The sequence below is a fragment of the Megalobrama amblycephala genome, linkage group LG3, assembly GCF_018812025.1.
Source record: "Megalobrama amblycephala isolate DHTTF-2021 linkage group LG3, ASM1881202v1, whole genome shotgun sequence".
NCBI classification, from domain to species: domain Eukaryota; kingdom Metazoa; phylum Chordata; class Actinopteri; order Cypriniformes; family Xenocyprididae; genus Megalobrama; species Megalobrama amblycephala.
The window spans coordinates 57,872,638-57,892,583 of record NC_063046.1 but is presented as its reverse complement, the minus strand read 5'-3'; the positions used below and the strand labels follow the sequence as shown (position 1 = coordinate 57,892,583).

General features: G+C 39.4%; 1 protein-coding gene across 2 annotated transcripts in view; it reads left to right on the top strand.

Annotated features, from left to right (window-relative positions):
• Window positions 1-13,276, top strand: part of mmp15b (matrix metallopeptidase 15b) — a 43,487-nt gene extending 30,211 nt beyond the window's left edge. The window contains exons 7-11 of one of the 2 annotated variants that reach the window (XR_007184346.1): window positions 723-861; window positions 3,928-4,078; window positions 5,870-5,988; window positions 7,249-11,734; window positions 11,770-13,276. Coding sequence is in view for 1 of the 2 variants with exons in the window: in XM_048186201.1 (XP_048042158.1) it covers window positions 723-861; window positions 3,928-4,078; window positions 5,870-5,988; window positions 7,249-7,718 (879 nt within the window). In the remaining variant the exon portion in view is untranslated. Of the gene's footprint in view, window positions 1-722; window positions 862-3,927; window positions 4,079-5,869; window positions 5,989-7,248 lie in introns of both variants that reach the window. The other variant, XM_048186201.1, reaches the window with a different exon arrangement.
• Window positions 13,277-19,946: the final 6,670 nt, after the last annotated feature.

Genomic DNA, 19,946 nt, shown 5'->3' with positions numbered 1-19,946 from the left:
ATGCCACACAGTGGTAAACATGGCCTTGTCCCAACTTTTTTGAGATGTGTTGATGCCATGAAATTTAAAATCAACTTATTTTTCCCTTAAAATTATACATTTTTCTCAGTTTAAACATTTGATATGTCATCTATGTTGTATTCTGAATAAAATATTGAAATTTGAAACTTCCACATCATTGCATTCTGTTTTTATTCACAATTTGTACAGTGTCCCAACTTTTTTGGAATCAGGTTTGTACTTGTGGACGTCTGACCTCGATGGACTGAACAGAAGAAATAAACCGAAGATTTCCACATCAAAGAAGGCGGGGCCTCAGAGCCACACCCACCTATTATGTAATCACCACTGATCAATGGTAGTTCGAAGGTGTTAACCAGCAAGAGCAAACTTTTCCAGAATGTTCCTTGGCTGTTTCGAACTCCAGAAAAGATTTCCAAACAAACTTCATTTTGGCCTGATTTTGAAATGACGCAACATTCTTCGATTTCATTCGAAGTATATCAGGTGAAAAACGTTACCAAGCACAATGTTCTCTTACCATTCCTGATTTCTAACACGCACTCACACTTGGGCTTTGGCTTGGGGTTGCGGCTATCAGAGCAGAAACTAAAGCTGCTGCTCTCTGTATGTTTTTCCATCATCTCTGGGTGCGTTCATATGTAGGTTGTGTGAGGACAGAAATACACAACCATCATCATCATCTCTTATTGCTTCCTCAGGGTCGCTGGTTCTGGAGAGTGAGGAGGAACAGAGTGCTGGATAACTACCCCATGCCGATCGGACACTTCTGGAGGGGTCTGCCGGGAGACATTGACGCTGCATATGAAAGGCATGATGGGCGATTTGTGTTTTTCAAAGGTATTTTCCCTTTCTAACTGCACTTGAAAACTGATATAGCTCTATGCTGTTAAAAGTTAATATAGACCATAAAAATGTTATATTCGTGAGAGAAATTATTACCCAGGCTGGCAGAATTACATCACATTGAAGTGCTTTTTACATTAGAACAAGCCATTGATTTTGACGTTTGTCATTTAGTACAGGAAGTGTCCTTGATTTCCCTCAGGCACTTATGTGTAAGTCTGATGGATTTTACAGGTAGAGTTTCAGAGATGTGGCTTTTTGTTTTATATATGGGTTTAAGGTGAATGGACACAATTTAATTTTGGAGCTGTATAATTCTGGAGATTGACCATAAATTTAGCAAAGGAAGCAAAACACAGTGAACGCTTTAACTCATATTAGCTTCACTTCAATCAATTTTTGGTGTTTTTTATTATAATTTTTTGCAGCTATTATTGAAAGTTACAATTATTGTTACATTAGTAACAAGAAAAGAAACCCTTTTAATGAAAATGCTAGACTTTTTTTCTGGCTTATATATTTTTTTAGCATTTTGCATGATTTGACAATTACATCATTAAGGGTATTATTGATGCATTTTATTTCACAGAATAAAAAAAACCCATTAACTTCAGCATAATGGAACCAGAAGTGCTAAAATGCTCATATCCAGGTTTTGGCATAAAAAAAAAATAAATAATGTTACCCCTCCAGCACTCTATTTCAGCAACATCCATGCTAACATTCTGCTTAATATTTAAATCATCTCAATTTATAACTGTAAACCAAATTTGCAAGTCATATATGAACAGTATCAATGAAAATCTCTGAAGCAAAAGTCAACTGGCCAACTCGTCACTGTTATTTCCAAGCCCTGCCAGCAGATTGAAATCAAAAACTGCTCAGAACACAGTGAGGTTTCCCACATTAGTTATACATATCAACACCCTGTATCCCTGAAACAGAAATCTTCACTAGGAAGTTATTAGATGTCTGTGAAGATGAATATGTATGTGCTGCACTTGAGGAAAGTTGGCTTCCATAAGGAAACTCTGTAGGGCAAGTGATGTCATTGGCAAGGCCCTTTTAAATTTGGATTTCTGCCATTCGAGAAAGTCGGGAGACCGAAAAACTTGGGGAGCAACATCTGTTCTTTGTGAAGCGAGGCCATTGCGTCAGCTAGCGGTTCTACCAGATGCTGACAGCAACGGTTGGACTTGGATAAGGGCCCGTTGAATCAAACGGGTCCGTGAGGATGGTGCCTCAGTGTCTGCCATACTGTAAAATAATAAAAACCGAAGCTCCCAATGTTTCTGTAACGGCTCCATGCGATGCTTTATGTCGTCACTTTAACCATTAAAATGTGGGATTCGAACCAAACCCACATTGTTGGTGCATCTTTTTCAGTGTTGTCATGCAGTTATATGTGTTATAATAGAGAGAAAACACCAATCTGTGGTTCAGTGCTGGAGACTGTGTCAAAGGTTGGAAAGTCCCTGTACATGCACCATGAAATCCTGTTACCCATGGAGTGTTGCTGCCTCCTTGTCTTTTCTACTTCCTCACCATTGTTTTCAACCTCTGTTCGTTCTTCATGTTCATTTTTGAACTTTTGAGTGTTTTGTTTGTTTTTTTTTTGTTTTTTTTTTAACTTGCTTTCTGGTGGTAGGCTGATATGCATGGCCGTCCCAAACATGGGGTCTTGACCAAGAATTGATGCACCTCTTGATGGAAATGTTGTGATGTTATTTCCATCAAGAGGTGCATTAAGTTTTGGTCAAGCTCTTGTATTGACAATGCAAGAGGTGAGCATTCTGTAAAGTCTCCTCCAGCACATCCCAAAGACTTTCAATTAATTTAAGGTCAGGATTCAGAGGTACCAATTCACACTCCATCAATTAGGGTTAACTGTTGCCAAGCCTCTAACATGCTAGAAACTTAATAATCACTACAATAATGATCCAGCCATAGACTGGATCATAAAGTATTTTTCTATTTAAATTCAAACAGTAGGGGTGAAACGATACCCTCATGTCACGATTCGATACATATCACAATACTGAACTCATGATACAGTATTATTGTGATACTCCAAGACATATGGTAAAAGGTTAACAAAAAATGTACTGTTGATTAAAATGCAAAATTTTGTATTACATTGGGGGTGGAAATGAATAGGCTTGGAATTGGTGCTGGTAACCAAATGCACAGGACATATGTTTATACCTGAATACAAATATTCATGATTCTGAAGCTGAAACAGATTTATTTTAGATGAATATGCACTCTGTCACTGACTAGATAAATTTAAAATAATTTAGGCCACTTTTTATCGTAACATTATCAGGACCCACAAATATTCCCCCATTGCATTATTTATTATTCATTATATTCAACATACAGTATAGTAGTTTAATGTAGTACTGACACTAAAACTCAAATTTTTTGGGTGAACTATCACAACACATACTGTCACTATCCACTATATGATATTTTTGCATTTTTGTATTGCGATATATTGTGACACAATATATTGTTACACCCCTACCAAACAGCGACCTTTTTTGGGGCCAGGCAGTGTACTATACTATAATATATTGTTCCGAGATTCTTCAAGTCAGTGAATAAGTGCATATGTATGCAATTAATGTTTGTATGTCATAATGGTCTGGTGGTAGAACTTTCATTAAGCGTGTCAGAGGTTCTGAGTTTTATTCCGCCCTTGTATAGTTTATTTATTTTTTTCTCTCATTAAAACCAAAGATGTTTAAATCAAGAGAGAGAGGTTTGTTTCACAAAGTTTCACAAAGTGGTGGGGACAATTGTGACCCTGGCAAAAACTGGTGGGGGCATGTCCCATCCGTCCCACCTGCAAATTACGCCTATGCTGACATGGTTTTTTCAACAGGTGGCGGATATATAAACCTCATATGATGCCAAATGAGACGAACATAAAATTGCTGAAATAAAATAACACATTTTTCCCCCCTAGCACATTTTACACTATATTTCAAAATTCACAAAAAAGTATTGGACTATCACTACTTTCTTCTTCTCTCTCTTGTGACAATCCACCTGTAGGAAGTCAGTACTGGTTGTTCAGGGAAGCCAACTTGGAGCCTGGCTACCCTCAAGAATTGATGGATTATGGCAGAGACATCCCATATGACAAGATAGACACAGCCATCTGGTGGGAACCCTCAGGCTTCACTTACTACTTCAAAGGAGACTGGTGAGGGCATAGTCTTATTTTTTTGTTCCACAAAAAATCTAATCGTTCCCTTGAGTTGTCTTATATAATCCTCCCTGCAATGTCTTAAGGCCCTGACACACCAAACTGATGGTTGGGCCGGCGTTGAGCATCTGCCGGCTCAGTTTTGACATTGTCAGGGGTATTTTGGCCGATTGAGCATGTTGAATCGGCATGCATTGGTGTGATAGAGAACTCTGATTGACTGTTCAGCTTAGTAATCGAGTCGGTTTATGAGAATAAAAACGAACGTGATGAAAGCTTGCAAAGACTGCACAGACAGAAGGCTGTTCTAAATTTACATCATCTTACCTGAGCATTCCAATGCATGAATAACTTCAGTACAACCTGAGCCACCTGGAATGAAGAAAGTGCATGGTTTATATTGAAAATAGTTAGCAAGCGCTGCTTTGTTTACAGTTTGTATATCTGCTGTACTATTTTCGGTTTCTGTTTTTGATTGATGAATATAGATTATTAATACCTGCTGATATAGACAGTTATTTCCTTACATCAGACACAGAACGCATGTGTTAGTTGACAGTCGCCTGTAATCTTTGTGGTGTGTTCAAGCGCAGCTTTTTAGCTGAGACGCAGCCGACGAGAGGCGACAACACAGTCAGCTTTCATCGCCGCTAGTCCTTTTACATCAGCTTGGTGTGTCACGGCCTTTACTGACCCTGGTTTACACCTGGTTTTAACATTGGTCTCGGGTGATCCGCTGGGAGAGATTGATGTTTACTCCTGGTATTAACGTGTCTCGCATGCTTCTTCAGTGACCACCCCAGATTGGATTTCATCGAGGGGAGGGTTACTATTTTTTTGACTACATATAACCGTTTTCCAATAAATGGGTCAATGACACTGCATCTATTTAAATACATCAAATTCATACATTCAGTGATTTGAACACACATCTTTAATGATATGATTTTCATTTCTAAATAAAAAAAAAATATAATTTTAATATTTTTACAGAGCATAAAGTCATATATGTCAGGGTGAAACAACTGTCCTGATATAATAATGAAAAGGATTTAGAAAAAGAAAGAAACCTTAAGTAATTTAAAATAATATTTTATTATAATTTCCTAGAAAAAAAACTGCTTTAAAGCTTGTTGATGATACAGTAAGTCTCTGAAAATATTGCATCATTTGACCTTTTTATGACAGGGCTAAGTTAGTTTATATTGAAAAATGAGGTGTGAGATTCCCAAAAACTATATAATTAAAACATAATTAATTAATAAAAAATTAATTGCACCTGATATTTGTCACAATAATAATACATTTACCTCAATATGTTTTATAAATTGTATAATTTTATAAATATTTCATATTTGTAGAAGATATACAATAAAATAATGGTTACGATGTGAATACTCTCATGTATGAAAGGTGTAAATAAAATATTACTTTTTAAACTAGTTGAAAATTGGATAAAAAATTCTAGACCATATCAAAAGTTAATGTACTTGTATTTATTTCTATTTGTTAACTTGTAAAGTCATACATAGTTTAATGCATGTTTAATACAGTCATATATGGCAAAGTTTATAAGCCCTTGATTTGTGACAATGATAACATCCTTCAATGTTTGAATTTGTATCATAAATGCGAATGCAAAACAAAGTGACCTCCTTGAAAGTGGTGTGCACTTATGATGGGATCACCTGAGATGGATGTTAATGGGGTCACTGTGCTGTTGCTTAAATGGGTGCATTAAGGAAAGTCAGAATGATATGCATTGAATTTGTGTTTGATAAACTACAGGTACTGGCGCTTTAATGAGCACTCCAGAGCCGCGGATCAGGACTACCCTAAGCCAATTAGTGTGTGGGGCACTTCTGTGCCGTCTTCTCCCAAGGGGGCTTTCCTCAGCGATGATGGAGGTGAGTGAAATGGTGTGTGGGGTTGAGGGGTCATCTAGAGCTTGTCACCTTAATGTACAGGATGGATGAGGATCAATCAAATGGTAAAACAAAGGAAGTGAGAGAAAGTAATGTATGAAATGTGATTTGAGAAAATAATGTGATATTATCTGGAAACACATCACTGAAACCTCTTTCCCATTTAAAGGGGACCTATAATGCCCCTTTTCACAAGATGTAATATAAGTCTCTGGTGTCCTCAGAATGTGTCTGTGAAGTTTCAGCTCAAAATACCCCACAGATCATTTATTGTAGCTTGTCACATTTGCCCCTATTTGGGTGTGAGCAAAAACAAGCTGTTTTTGTGTGTGTCCCTTTAAATGCAAATGAGCTGCTGCTCCCGCCCCCTTTCCAGAAGAGGGCGGAGCTTTAACAGCTCATGCTTCGGTTGCTCAACAACAACAAAGCTGGAGAATCTCATGCAGCCAAATTGAGGATTGTCAGTAACGGTGTTCAGCCTTACATTGTTCAAGTCAGACACTGATGGAGAGACTCAGGAAGAAGTTACAACTTTTAGAATGCAACTCTAACATTTCTGAATGGTTAGTGGATAAATTTCTGTAGTTGCTGTGGAGTTGATTCAACTCATAAATTCTTGCAAATTTAACTGTATTGACAGGATCTGTGGCATGATACCGATTACCATAGATATTAATTTTTTTTTTTTTAAGATTTATTTTTGCCAATTTTTTGCCTTTATTGTGATAGGATAGTATAGAGTGGACAGGAAAGAGGTAGGAGAGAGAGTGGGGGAGGGGAACGGGAAAAGTCTGAAAGCCGGGACTTGAACTTGGATCGCCTTAAGCGTAGCAGCGCTCTGTCCACGAGGCTATCATATTATTTTTTATTTAAAGGAATAGTCCACACAAAAATAAAAATTGACATCATTTACTCCTTCTCATGTAGTTTCAGACCTGTGACTTTCCATGACTTTCTTTATTCTGTAGAACACAAAAGAGGATATTTTGAAGAATGTTGGTAACTAAACCATTTTGGTTCCATTGACTTCCATTGTAAGGACAATGGCTGATTACAGAATACTTCCTAATTGTAACATTGAAACAAGCATTTTCTGCTTTGAAGCAATATTTATTGTGAAAAGTGCAATACAAATAAACTTGAATTGAATAGAATTTTGTGTGTTTGCATGTGGAACTGAAATGTCAATGTCAGTGATGCACTCAACACATTTTTCACTCTCAAACTTTGTCTCTCACACAGCTTATACGTACTTCTACAAGGGTACAAAGTACTGGAAATTTGACAACCACAGAATGACGAGCGAGCCGGGCTACCCAAAGTCCATTCTTAGAGACTTCATGGGCTGTAATGTGGACCTCGATCCTGACAGAGACACCGACGTGGACCCGGGACGCAAGTGGCCTGATCGGCCACCCTTCAACCCGGACGCTGGCCGAGACAAAGACAAAGACAAGGAAAAGGACAAAGAGAGAGACAACACCAATGACGTTGACTCTAAAGAAGAGACGGAAGAGAAAACGAATGAGGTGGACGTGGTTCTGAAGATAGATGAAACGGAGCGTACCATGAACATCATCATGGTGACGGTACCCCTTGTCCTGGTGCTGTGCATCTTGGGATTGATCTACGCTATTATTAACACACTACAGAGGAAAGGAGCACCCAAGTATTTAGTGCACTGCAGACGTTCACTGCAGGACTGGGTTTAACCTCTGAGAATGACCTCCGATCCTTCCATTTCACATGCCCAAAAACTTTGCACACACAAAACACCAACATAAACACACACACACACACACATACACTCACACTTTCATGTTCACCCTTCTTTTCCTTTCCCATGGTGCTTTCCTAACATGTTGTCTATTTATATAAGAAAGTTTGCACATTGATTTTGTTGTTGGGTTTTCCTTTTCATAACATTTTATTTTATTTTGAATCAGGTTTTTTTGTGGGTTTTTCTTGATTTCTGTTTTTAAGATGTCACAATCTAGATCTCCAATCACAGTGTAAAAGATGAACGGGAAGTCTTGCAGAGCAAAAAGAGAGGAAAAGGAAAGCGGAGAAAGGAATATCTCGCTTAGGAATATTTCTGCATCCATTCACCTCTTCTCAGGACTCTCAGCTGTGGTTTTCCAACTGACCGGGCAAGTCATAATACATCATAAAGACCATAAGGACTGTGGCCACATTTATCATAGCTTGTTGATAATATGTTGATATACAGTGGGGTCCAAACGTCTGAGACCACATGGAAAGTCTAATTTAAACCTGAAAATAAACAAAGTTTCAGAATTTTTTTTTTTTTTAAAAGTAACATTTTTTTTTTCCTTTTTAATTTATTTTTGTTTAATCAACTTGAGTGTTGCTGTCAAAGCAAATAAATTCATGTTAATTTTTCAGTTCAAACTGTTATTCTAATAATATTTTTAATGTAGAACACATTTATTGCATTAAAAAAATGAAACATTTTCAACTAGTGGTCTCTGACTTTTCGACCTTCCTTTTTGGAGTCAATTCACAAGCAACTGGACCTGGTTTAACTAAGTCCAGTTGTGTTTGAATTTTACCTGCTATTTCTTTTGGTGTCATAAAATAGGGACTTTTCTCTTAATTTTGCTTGCCTAGTGCAATTGTAACCAAGTCACATTTTATTGCCCCTTGTTTTAACATGTTTTATGTGGTTCCGTCCAAATTTGTAGAGCCCTCCTGACTTCTTTCTTGCAAGCTGGTGTGTTTTCCAACAGTGCCGTGATACTGTGGCGATAATTTTTATTGTTTGAGAAGCATAACATTTCGGTTGGTTTCATTAAAGGGGGTTTAAAAAAGCTCGAGGCATTGAGAGAGATTGTACGCTTGCTGGTGCTGGAGGCATTTGCTGAGTTTATATTTATATAATAGCTTTACATTGTTCAATCAAATGAAAATATGAAAAATAGAACTATAAAATACATACCACTAGTGTACACCAATTTAAAACTCAGTAAAATACACTTGAGAAAAGCTTCTTGGGGCCTAATTATAAATAAAAGCCTTAGTAGGGGCCCACTGTTGTAGGGAACGTTAGGTAATAGTCTAATTTAAAAAACAGCAGGGGGTGAAAGCCATTGGTAACCTCCTTCTACCCAAACCCAAAGCTCTCCCTAACAAAGAAATATCACTTAGAGGTGGGCTGAGACGAGAAGGAAAGAAGCAGGGACAACTGTGAGTTCAAAAGGAAAGGGTGAAGATGCAGGAACCTTATATCTTAAGTCTTTGCGAAAGGGCTTAAAGTGTGTTAGTAGAGTCTGAACTGGATTGTATTGCAGTGATGGGGATATTTTAGGGGTGGGGGTGTAAGAAACAAACAGGCGGGAGTAGGTTAAACCCATTGCAAGCGACCCTCTTGAAGGCTGAAGCATACTTCTACATGAGTATGAGATCATATATAATTTAGTCATCTCAATTTTATGTGTTGCATTCTCAGAATAGCCTCAAGGGGCGCTATATCAGACATTAGTGTAAACATAACGGTGACTTCCTTCACAAACAAGAACGAATTTTTCTTCTATGGCCAGATATTCAATTACTGCCAGGAAGCAACCATTTGAGAATCTTGCTGAGCAAGTTTTAGTTAAACTGTAGACATGTTTCTTGCTAGCTACCTGAATAAAACATTGGTTTGAATACCAATGCACATTGTGTATCCGCTGACGAGACTGTGCACTTTGCAGTGCATTGGCCTCGCATTCACATCTGCGTTAGCATACTTGCTTAGAGTATATTTTTGGCCTAAGCTTGAGTCGCTTGGTAGATAGCGTATGTAGCAATGCCATCCCTATATGAGAGCTTGTTGGCACACAGTCCCGTGGCCCACATTGCCAGGGTCCACTGCCAGTTATTTTTGGAGCGCATTCCTTGACCAGCAGAGGAAACAGGATCCTTGTTTCATTCACGAGTTATTCATACTGATGTGATCTACTAGGCAAAATAGACAAATTAGGCAAGTTTCCTAACATTGTAAGATATATAACTGCTGTCAGGTAGGTCTGTGTTTGCTTTCTGTGGTGTTTGCTTAGTCTTATGTCTAACCTACATAAACACAGCTAGTATACTAGGACACGGAAGGCATTGAAAAACAAACCGCTGCCACTTTTTAAAGTGCCTCTGACAAAATCTCAGTCATTTACCCTTCGCAATCAGCGAGAGAGTATCTCCTTTTGTAGTGGAAGAGGTAGACATAGAGGAGAGAACGAAAGTGAGTGGTATTATAAATATTGCCCTGTCAGACAAGGTAGAGCAGAAAGCACTTTGATAAATATTATTGGAAGAGTAGAGGAGACGCAGGACAGTCATGATCGGAATGCTGTCACTGATGAATCCCACCGAATACCGTTGCCAGGCGATCCGCCCCTCCTCGCAGTGCTCTTGTCGTCCGAGGAGATTTGGAGGAGAGTTAATCAGACATAAAAGCTCTTCCGTCCCTCCCCCGATGCCCTTTACCTTCTCCTCCACTTGGCCAGATCAATGAGGAATACATAAACAGGCTTGAAGGATATCTGAAACGCTCACTCTCAGGGGCTCACTCAGGCCTTATTCCCATCTTGTTCCCTCTACAGCCCATTCTTTGTCTTATTTTAATACTCCTTTATGGCCTTTTTCCATAATCTGCCACTTTTTTTTTTTCTTGAATGTGCCATGATATTAGCGTGGTCTTTTGGACATACTGTAGTAGCATGGTAATACCATTCTTTTTGGACAAAACCATGATGGTTATGCAATGGTATTCTTGGTACCTTCAAAATCATCTACATCAATAGGGTAATAATTTAGTATGGTAATAAGGCCCAGATCATGGTTCTTTGAGGTCCTTAGGTACACATCTCTGGAGCTCCATCCTTCCCATTTCCACCCATACTGGTAAATGACTTATCTTGCATTAGGCAACAAAATTAGGGTAAACGTGTTTCTGGTAGGATTGTCACTTTGGTAACTGTAGTAGTGATCCTAGAGGACTCAAAAGGTATTCGCTGAGGTGATCAGGGCCCTAATGGTCAGTCTGGGCTGTATTCACTGAGAGGTGTTAGTGGTCCATTCGCTCTGTATTAGCTGAGGGGCCCTATTTGTCAGAAGGGGCCTGGGGCCCTAGTGGCCATGTCCCACTGTATGTGCCTGGTGGCCCGGGGCACTAGTGTTAATGTTCCACTGTATGTGCCCAGGGCCCTAGTGACCATGTCCCACTGTATGTGCCTGGTGGCCCGGGGCCCTACTGGTCATGTCCCACTGTATGCACCCAGGTCCCTACTGGTCATGTCCCACTGTATGCACCCAGGTCCCCAGTGGTCATGTCCCACTGTATGTGCTGAGGGCCCTGGCCCCTAGTACTCATGTCCCACTGTATGCACCCAGGTTCCTAGTGGTCATGTCCCACTGTATGTGCCGAGGGCCCTGGGCGCTAGTGGTCATGTCCCACTGTATGCACCCAGGTCCCTAGTGCTCATGTCCCACTCTATGTGCCGAGGGCCCTGGCCCCTAGTGGTCATGTCCCACTGTATGCACCCAGGTCCCTACTGGTCATGTCCCAATGTATGTGCCCTGGGGCCCTATTGGTCATGTCCCACTGTATGCACCCAGGTCCCTAGTTGTCATGTCCCACTGTATGTGCCGAGGGCCCTGGCCCCTAGTGGTCATGTCCCACTGTATGCACCCAGGTCCCTAGTGCTCATGTCCCACTGTATGCACCCAGGTCCCTAGTGCTCATGTCCCACTGTATGCACCCAGGCCCCTAGTGGTCATGTCCCACTGTATGTGCCGAGGGCCCTGGCCCCTAGTGGTCATGTCCCACTGTTTGTCTTTGGCACAGCTGTAGGCTTTGACGGCCCCTGGGAACTGGCACCACTGGTTCGGTCCATAATCCAGTCCAGATGGTATCTGATACATGCACTGTACTATGGTACCATCAGAGTAAGGTTGTAAGGGCACTAGTCTAGTATGCATAAAACTGTATTATTAAGTATGTTTGTTTCTACACTGATTTTCTTTCTTTTTTTTCAGACATGATAGGTGTGACTAAACAAGATTGTGGTAGACAATGGCTGATAAATAATCAAAACAGTCTGTTTATTTGTTAGTATGTGATAGTGTAGATTTTAAGGTCTAATGTTTTCACCGTCATCTCAAATCAACTCTTGGCCAAGTTTAGGACTGGCTCTTATAACAATGGCCCCTCTCTCTTGCTGCATTATTGTCCTGCACATTGCTTCTGGCCAACAGGAAGATAGACTGGGCCCACAGCCAGGGCCACAAAGCTTCCTCCTACCAGCCCTCACACTAGCATTGCATACTAACAACAGTCTCTGTTCAGAAGGCTTTGAGTGTGAATCATGGACGTTGACCGTTTTGGTCACACCGTTCCCATAAACCCAGCTCAGGACCACTGCTATTTTATGCAATGATGGGTTTTTCATCACAGTTAAGTGGAGTTTGACCACCCAAATGGGCAGTACAGTGACGCTACATATGCCGTGTGACTTCTCTCTGTGTATGTATATTCTCCTGATATAAACTTGAGCTCTGATCAGAGGTGCCTCTAAGAACATCCGTCCACACCATTTATTAACCAGCTGCAGCTATTCGACTGCAATCATTGTTGACTTACTGAATAAATAGCCAAAAAAAAAAGAAGGTTGAGACAATGTTGTCTTCACCTTTGTGGAATCAGCTGTGTAGAATGAGACAGTGTGCATTATTCTGTGTCAAGGGTAGATTCAATATCAAATCAACCCTGTTGTGTGACAATGCGTCTAGACATGCACACTGTCTTGAAGGGAATCTCACTTTACTTAATGAGCCTTACAAAAACATGCTGTTTAAAACTAGACAAACCATTTCAGACAAAATATGCAGTAGTAGCAAATCACTAACATTTAAAGCAATGCTGTTAATGTGCACAAAGTTGTGCTGCAGTGTTTTCTTAAACACCTCATCTTTATTAATAACGGTAAAAAGAAATTTAGATGGTCATGTTTTCAGTTAATATTTTTCTTAATATTGTCTTAAATTTGGTCATTTTTAAAATTGTAAATAGTACCTTTTCAATATTTTTCTTTTGTGTGTGTGTTTTTTTTTTTTTACCTTGTTAATAACATTCCGATTTGTGTTTTTGATTTTTTTTCCTATGTAGAAACTGAGGATTTTATACATTTGTGTTTGTTCACATCTTCTGAGTGTGTTTAACGATCCATGCTGGACATGTAAACAGTAATAAAAGAAAAAAGATGTTAAAGAATTAAGTCTCTGTTTTCTGTAGGATTTCCTGTTACTTCTCAAAAAGATTTTTACTTTACACACATTCTTAGTCTTGTGCACAATTCAACAGTGCATCACATTACATCAGTAAAATGGGCTGCAAACACAATGTCATGTTGACTTTAAACCTTTTTTATAATTAGCCAATACTTTTGCATGAAAAAGCATCGTTTCAGTTTAATGTTCATTGTTGCGGTTGCCTTTCATGATAGTCCATGTTTTGTCCACACTGAACTGTACAGTACAGATCTCCAGGGATCTCCACTGTAAACAAGCCTTGTCCTTTCCAACCCCCATCACTGAGCTCTCCTCTCTCCCAGGAGAAAGATCGAGTCCCTGAATCAGCCTACACTTCCTCTCCCTCAGGAAAGAGCAGGGCCACATGGGCCATGGGAGACGGGGCGGGATATTTATAGTTGCTGAAATACAAAGAGAAAAGAAGAGAAAGTGATCGAAGCATGAAGAACAGGTGCTACAAATCCAGAGTGTTGTTAATTTACATACAGTTTTAATTATCATCTGTGCAGGAAGCTTTCTGGATCATTGCCAGTTTCACTCTCCTACAACCACACGGTGAACCACTATGGTTGTGGACCACCTAGATTAAAAAAAAGCCTTTCAACAAAAGTTAATGCTTCCTACCCTTCTCCCTGTTGTGTCCTTTTTCCTCTATCAATGTCTGTGTTGAAAAAATAGCAATAGCAAGTTTGCTAAACTCCCATCCTCTCTATGTCTGGAATAAAATACACCGATCAGGCATAACATTATGACCACCCTACTAATATTGTGTTGGTCCTCCTTTTGTTGCCAAAACAGCCCTGACCCGTCGAGGCATGGACTCCTCTAGACCCCTGAAGGTGTGCTGTGGTATCTGCAACCAAGATGTTAGCAGCAGATCCTTTAAGTCCTGTAAGTTGTGAGGTGGAGCCTCCATAGATCGGACTTGTTTGTTCAGCTCATCCCACAGATGCTCGAGATCTGGGGAATTCGGAGGCTCAAACTCGTTGTTGTGCTCCTCAAACCATTCCTGAACCATTTTTGCTTTGTGACAGGGCGTATTATCCTGCTGAAAGAGGCCACAGCCACCAGGGAATACCGTTTCCATGAAAGGGTGTACATGGTCTGCAACAATGCTTAGGTAGGTGGTACTAACAGAAGCCGTAATGAAGAGATAATCAGTGTTATTCGCTTCACCTGTCAGTGCTCATAATTTTATGCCTGATCAGTGAAGCATCATATTACGGAGCCCCGGACATGACATGCAAGAAAAAAATAGTAGGCTAAATCATGCGTACGATTTACTAATTCATTCCCTCGATTTACTAAAACGTGCGCACGATTTACTATTTCTTTCCCTCGATTTATAAATCATGCGCACAATTTAATTTTTTTTGTCATGTTCGGGGCTCTGTATCATACTACTCTTTCTGCAGTATCCAAATTTTCTGAATGCATGGATGACCTTTTCAACTGTGATAATAATAATAAATGTTTCTTGGCAAATCATCACATTAGAATGATTTCTGAAGGATCATGTGACATTGAAAACTGGAGTAATGATGCTGAAAATTCAGCTTTGATCACAGGAATAAATTACATTTTAAAATATATTAAATAGAAAACTGTTAATAATATTTCACAATATCACTGTTTTCACTGTATTACTGATCAAATAAATGTGTATAACAGACTTCTTAGTAAAACAACAACAAAAATATCTTACTGACCCCAAACAGGCTATTAGTGTACTGTACATTTGCCTAAAGGTGCTGTATAAACAGATGCATGTACTGCAAAAATAGTATTAATATGCTTTGAGCTTACTGTTGAATTTGCATTGACTTTTTATTTCCATTGTAATGAATGAACCAGAATGTGCGCTTTTTCTTGACTCATTGGGACTGTTTAAAAACCATTTTAAAACCAAAAACTATCCATTTTATTTTCCAAACAATAACTGAAACCACTCGCTGAATGCAATGTAATGAGGTAAAACAAGCAGGCAGACAGTATTCAGTGTATACTAGCGTTAACAGTACACTACTATTCCACTCCAAATGGAGGCTGAATTCAAAATAGCATACTAGCCTACTATTCTTACTATGTTTGCCATATGATTCTACTTAATTCTGAGTTAATTACTTTCAGATCCCCACCTGGTGTTTGTTAAAGAAACGCACTTAACGCTCGCCCCTCCCTGAGGCACCTGCTATTTCCTAGATCGTCTTGAAGAAAACAGGTGGGTCTGACGCTGTCGCTAACGTACCCTGTTTCAATTTTGACAGCATCCCCCACTCTGTTCAGTTGTCTTTGTCCCTGCTGGGGAATGAGGTCAGTGTTTTTAGCAGAAAGCATGTGGTTCGGAGTGTTTATTTGTGGAAGAATTAGGGTGGGCAGCAATCGCACACTATAAGATCTCTCCATAAAATCCTTGACTCTAACAAGACCCAGCAAGCACATTCTTTCTTAGGATTTATATGGTTTCCTTTACGAACAATTTCAAGTTTTCCTCCGCTAAACTTGTAAACAACACAGACCAAAACAACTTAACACACCTTTTAATTGCACGCGTCTAATGCGAGCCATGGGTCTACTTTGCCTGAATGTCGAGAGTATAAACTAATTTCCTAACGCTCGACGAACACCTGCAGCTCTGAGGCGTTTTCTCTAAAATAAACCCTCCAAGGACATGCCTGTTTTTCTAACCTGACACACTTATGACCACACACACACGTAACCCTAGAAGACACTAAATGCTTCATCAGCTTAATCTCTGCTCAAGGCCAGCCAAAAGACTGATTGGCACCTCTGAAGGTACACAATGCGTTAAAGAAACAGTGACACGATGGCTGAGCACAAGGTGGTGTTGTGGAAACTTTATTCCTCCAAGGGTCTTTAAACTATTTCCTGATCCGTAATGTTGTCAACAAAGTCCACTTAGTGCATGTCACATTGAATGCATTAGCATTATCGCTCAAACAAAAGTCATACGGGAAGAGGAAATCCAAGATTAATATGGAATCTAAGGGTGTTTTAAGAATGACATTCTACTCATATTATTTTCATTATGCCCCTTACCGAAAATAAGTGCACTTAATTGTATTGAATGTCGACATGTAGTGTACTTCAAATCATAAAAGTATATTTTTAAACAGCTGTTCTTGCAGATAGAGTAATGAAATAATGACATAAAAGTAGGCCCAACTTCAGGAAAGGGAAATAAGGGACAATTGACACTTCGCCCCCCTTAGTTACTGTTGCTTTGTCCGACAAGCCATGGCGCTGTCACGCCACACAGAGTGAAAAATACATCGCCGAGCAAAGAGGACACTGACAACACATCGACAGATTAAACAAAGTCCCAGCTTTCAAATTGTGTAATTCTTTAAGAAATTCGAACAATAAAAAACATTTTGTGGCTCTTTAATGTGTCGTCACAGATTGCTGTAGCGCCTCAGCTCAAGTGGCTCGTGAACCGATCATCTCTTTCTTCTAATTAATTAATAGCATCAAATAAACATGAATGAACATGAGAAGAAATGTTGTTTGAAACGCGGAAAGACGTCAGTACACACCATTTTTCAAGCTCCTGACTGCTTTGTCAGACAAAATGGCAGATTCAGCGTTTAGATTGGTTAGATCGCTTGTCAATCAAACTCTCGGCGGACGGTCAATTGTGGTTCTTTATATGAAAATAAGGGACAGAATAAGGCACAAACTCAAAATATTTGTACTGTACCAAACAGTGTCTCATTTCAGTATCTGCAGTTAAGTATGTGTATAAAAGATGTAAAGGTTCTCATAAACAAATATGGATCATTCCATATCAAATCAACCAAATTTCTGACACTTTCCTGGCTCAAGTTTTTGATTTTGTTAATAATTGTTTTTGAAGAAAGACAAATATAAATGAAGACGCAGCCACAATAGCCCTGTTTGACACATGTATCACGTTTATTTAATTTTTTTTTTTTTTTTCAAAATATTCACAAACATGTTTTCAAATATGTATAATTGAATGTGTTTTGTTGTTTAAAGATCATGTTAGCTGATCTTTAATGTGCGATGGGCGCCGCCATGTTAGTTTGCACCATAATTCAGAGAATCGTATATGTCGGATTTACAACATGTCAATTCCTTCTCTTCTCCCGAAGTACATGAAGGTAACGCAAGTTGCGTTAGAACAGCGTAGCAGTCAATAAACTGGACAAGGGAGGTCACATATGGACATGTCCCAGCTAATATGGGACAGTTGGCAACCCTAAAAGGCCACTTAAGTGTACTTATTAAGAGTACATTTTCACGAGTTTCTCAGTACATAGTACATTATAAATCATAATCTTTTAATAATTTTTTGTCATGCTTTAAAATACACTTACAATATACAGTATAGCCAAAAGCATTGGGACACCCCTCCAAATCAGTGAATTCAGGTGTTCCAATCACTTCCATGGCCACAGGTGTATAAACTCAAGCATTAGGCATGAAGACTGCTTCTACAAACATTTGTGAAAGAATGAGTCCCTCTCAGGAGCTCAGTGAATTCAAGTGTGGTACCTTGATAGGTTGCCACCTGTGCAATAAGTGCATTCGTGAAATTTCCTCACTACTAAATATTCCACGATCAACTGTTAGTGGTATTATAACAAAGCGGAAGCAATTGGGAACAACAGCAACTGAGCCACGAAGTGTTAGGCCACGTAAAATCACAGAGCGGGGTCAGCGCATGCTGTGGCACACAGTGTGCAGAAGTCGCCAACTTTCTGCAGAGTCAATAGCTACAGACCTCCAAACTTCATGTGGCCTTCAGATTAGCTCAAGATGGAATGGGTTTCCATGGCCGAGCAGCTGCATCCAAGCCTTACATCACCAAGTGCAAAGCAAAGCGTGGGATGCAGTGGTGTAAAGCACGCCGTCACTGGACTCTAGAGCAGTGGAGACGTGTTCTCTGGAGTGATCAATCACACTTCTCTGTCTGGCAATCCGATGGATGAGTCTGGGTTTGGTGGTTGCAAAGGAGAACGGTACTTGCCTGACTGCATTGTGCCAAGTGTAAAGTTTGGTGGAGGGGGATTATGGTGTGGGGTTGTTTTTCAGGGGTTGGGCTTGAACCCTTAATTCCAGTGAAAGGAACTCTTAATGCTTCAGCATACCAATACATTTTGGACAATTTCATGCTACCAAGTTTGTGGGAACAGTTTGGGGATAGCCCCTTCCTGTTCCAACATAATTGCACACCAGTGCACAAAGCGAGGTCCATAAAGACATGGATGAGCGAGTTTGGTGTGGAGGAACTTAATTGGCTTCCACAGAGTCCTGACCTCAACCCGACAGAACAGCTTTGGGATAAATTAGAGCGGAGACTGCAAGGCAAAACATCAGTGCCTGACCTCACAAATGCGCTTCTAGAAGAATGGTCAAAAATTCCCATAGACACACTCCTAAACCTTGTGGAAAGCCTTCCCAGAAGAGTTGAGGCTGTTATAGCTGCAAAGGGTGGATCAACTCCATATTAAACCCTACGGATTAAGAATGGGATGTCATTAAAGTTCATGTGCACATAAAGGCAGGCGTCCCAAAACATTTGGCAATGTAGTGTATTTTGTTGTTGACTAACTACTAAAACACATGTAAAGTACTTTATTTTTATTTTAACTGTAATGTGTTATTCAATATTGCATTTAAAGTAAATATATTTTAAAGGTGCCCTAGAATTGAATATTGAATTTACCTTGGCATAGTTAAATAATTAGAGTTCTGTACATGGAAATGACATACATTAAGTCTCAAACACCATTGTTTCCTCCTTTTTGTGTAAATTTGATTTGTGCAAAAGACTGTTACGCAACAGTCGGGATCATTAATATGTACGCTCCCAATATTTGCATATGCCAGCCCATGTTCAAGGCATTAGACAAGCCAGTATTAATGTCTGGATCTGTGCACAGCTGAATCAACAGACTAGGTAAGCAAGTAAGAACAATAGCGAAAAATGGCAGATGGAGCAATAATAACTGACATGATCCATGATATCATGATATTTTTAGTCATATTTGTAAATTGTCTTTCTAAATGTTTCGTTAGCATGTTGCTAATGTACTGTTAAATGTGGTTAAAGTTACCATCGTTTCTTACTGTATTCACGGAGACAAGACCCATTGTTATTTTCATTATAAAAGACTTGCAGTCTGTATAATTCATAAACACAACTTCATTCTTTATAAATCTCTCCAACAGTGTGTAATGTTAGCTTTAGCCACGGAGCACTATCAAACTCATTCAGAATCAAATGTAAACATCCAAATAAATACCATACTTACATGATCTGATATGCTACATGACGAACACTTTGTAAAGATCCATTTTGAGGGTTATATTAGCCGTGTGAACTTTGTTTATTCAATGTATTATAGAGTTAAGAGCTTGGGAGGGGCGGGGAGCGCGCGCATTTAAAGGGGCCGCAACCCTGAATCTGCGCATTTTTAATTATGCTCCAAAATAGGCAGTTAAAAAAATTAATAATAAAAAATCTATGGGGTATTTTGAGCTGAAACTTCACAGATACATTCAGGGGACACCTTAGACTTATATTACATCTTGTGAAAAAGGGTTCTAGGGCACCTTTAAATGTACTAAATTGCAACCTTATT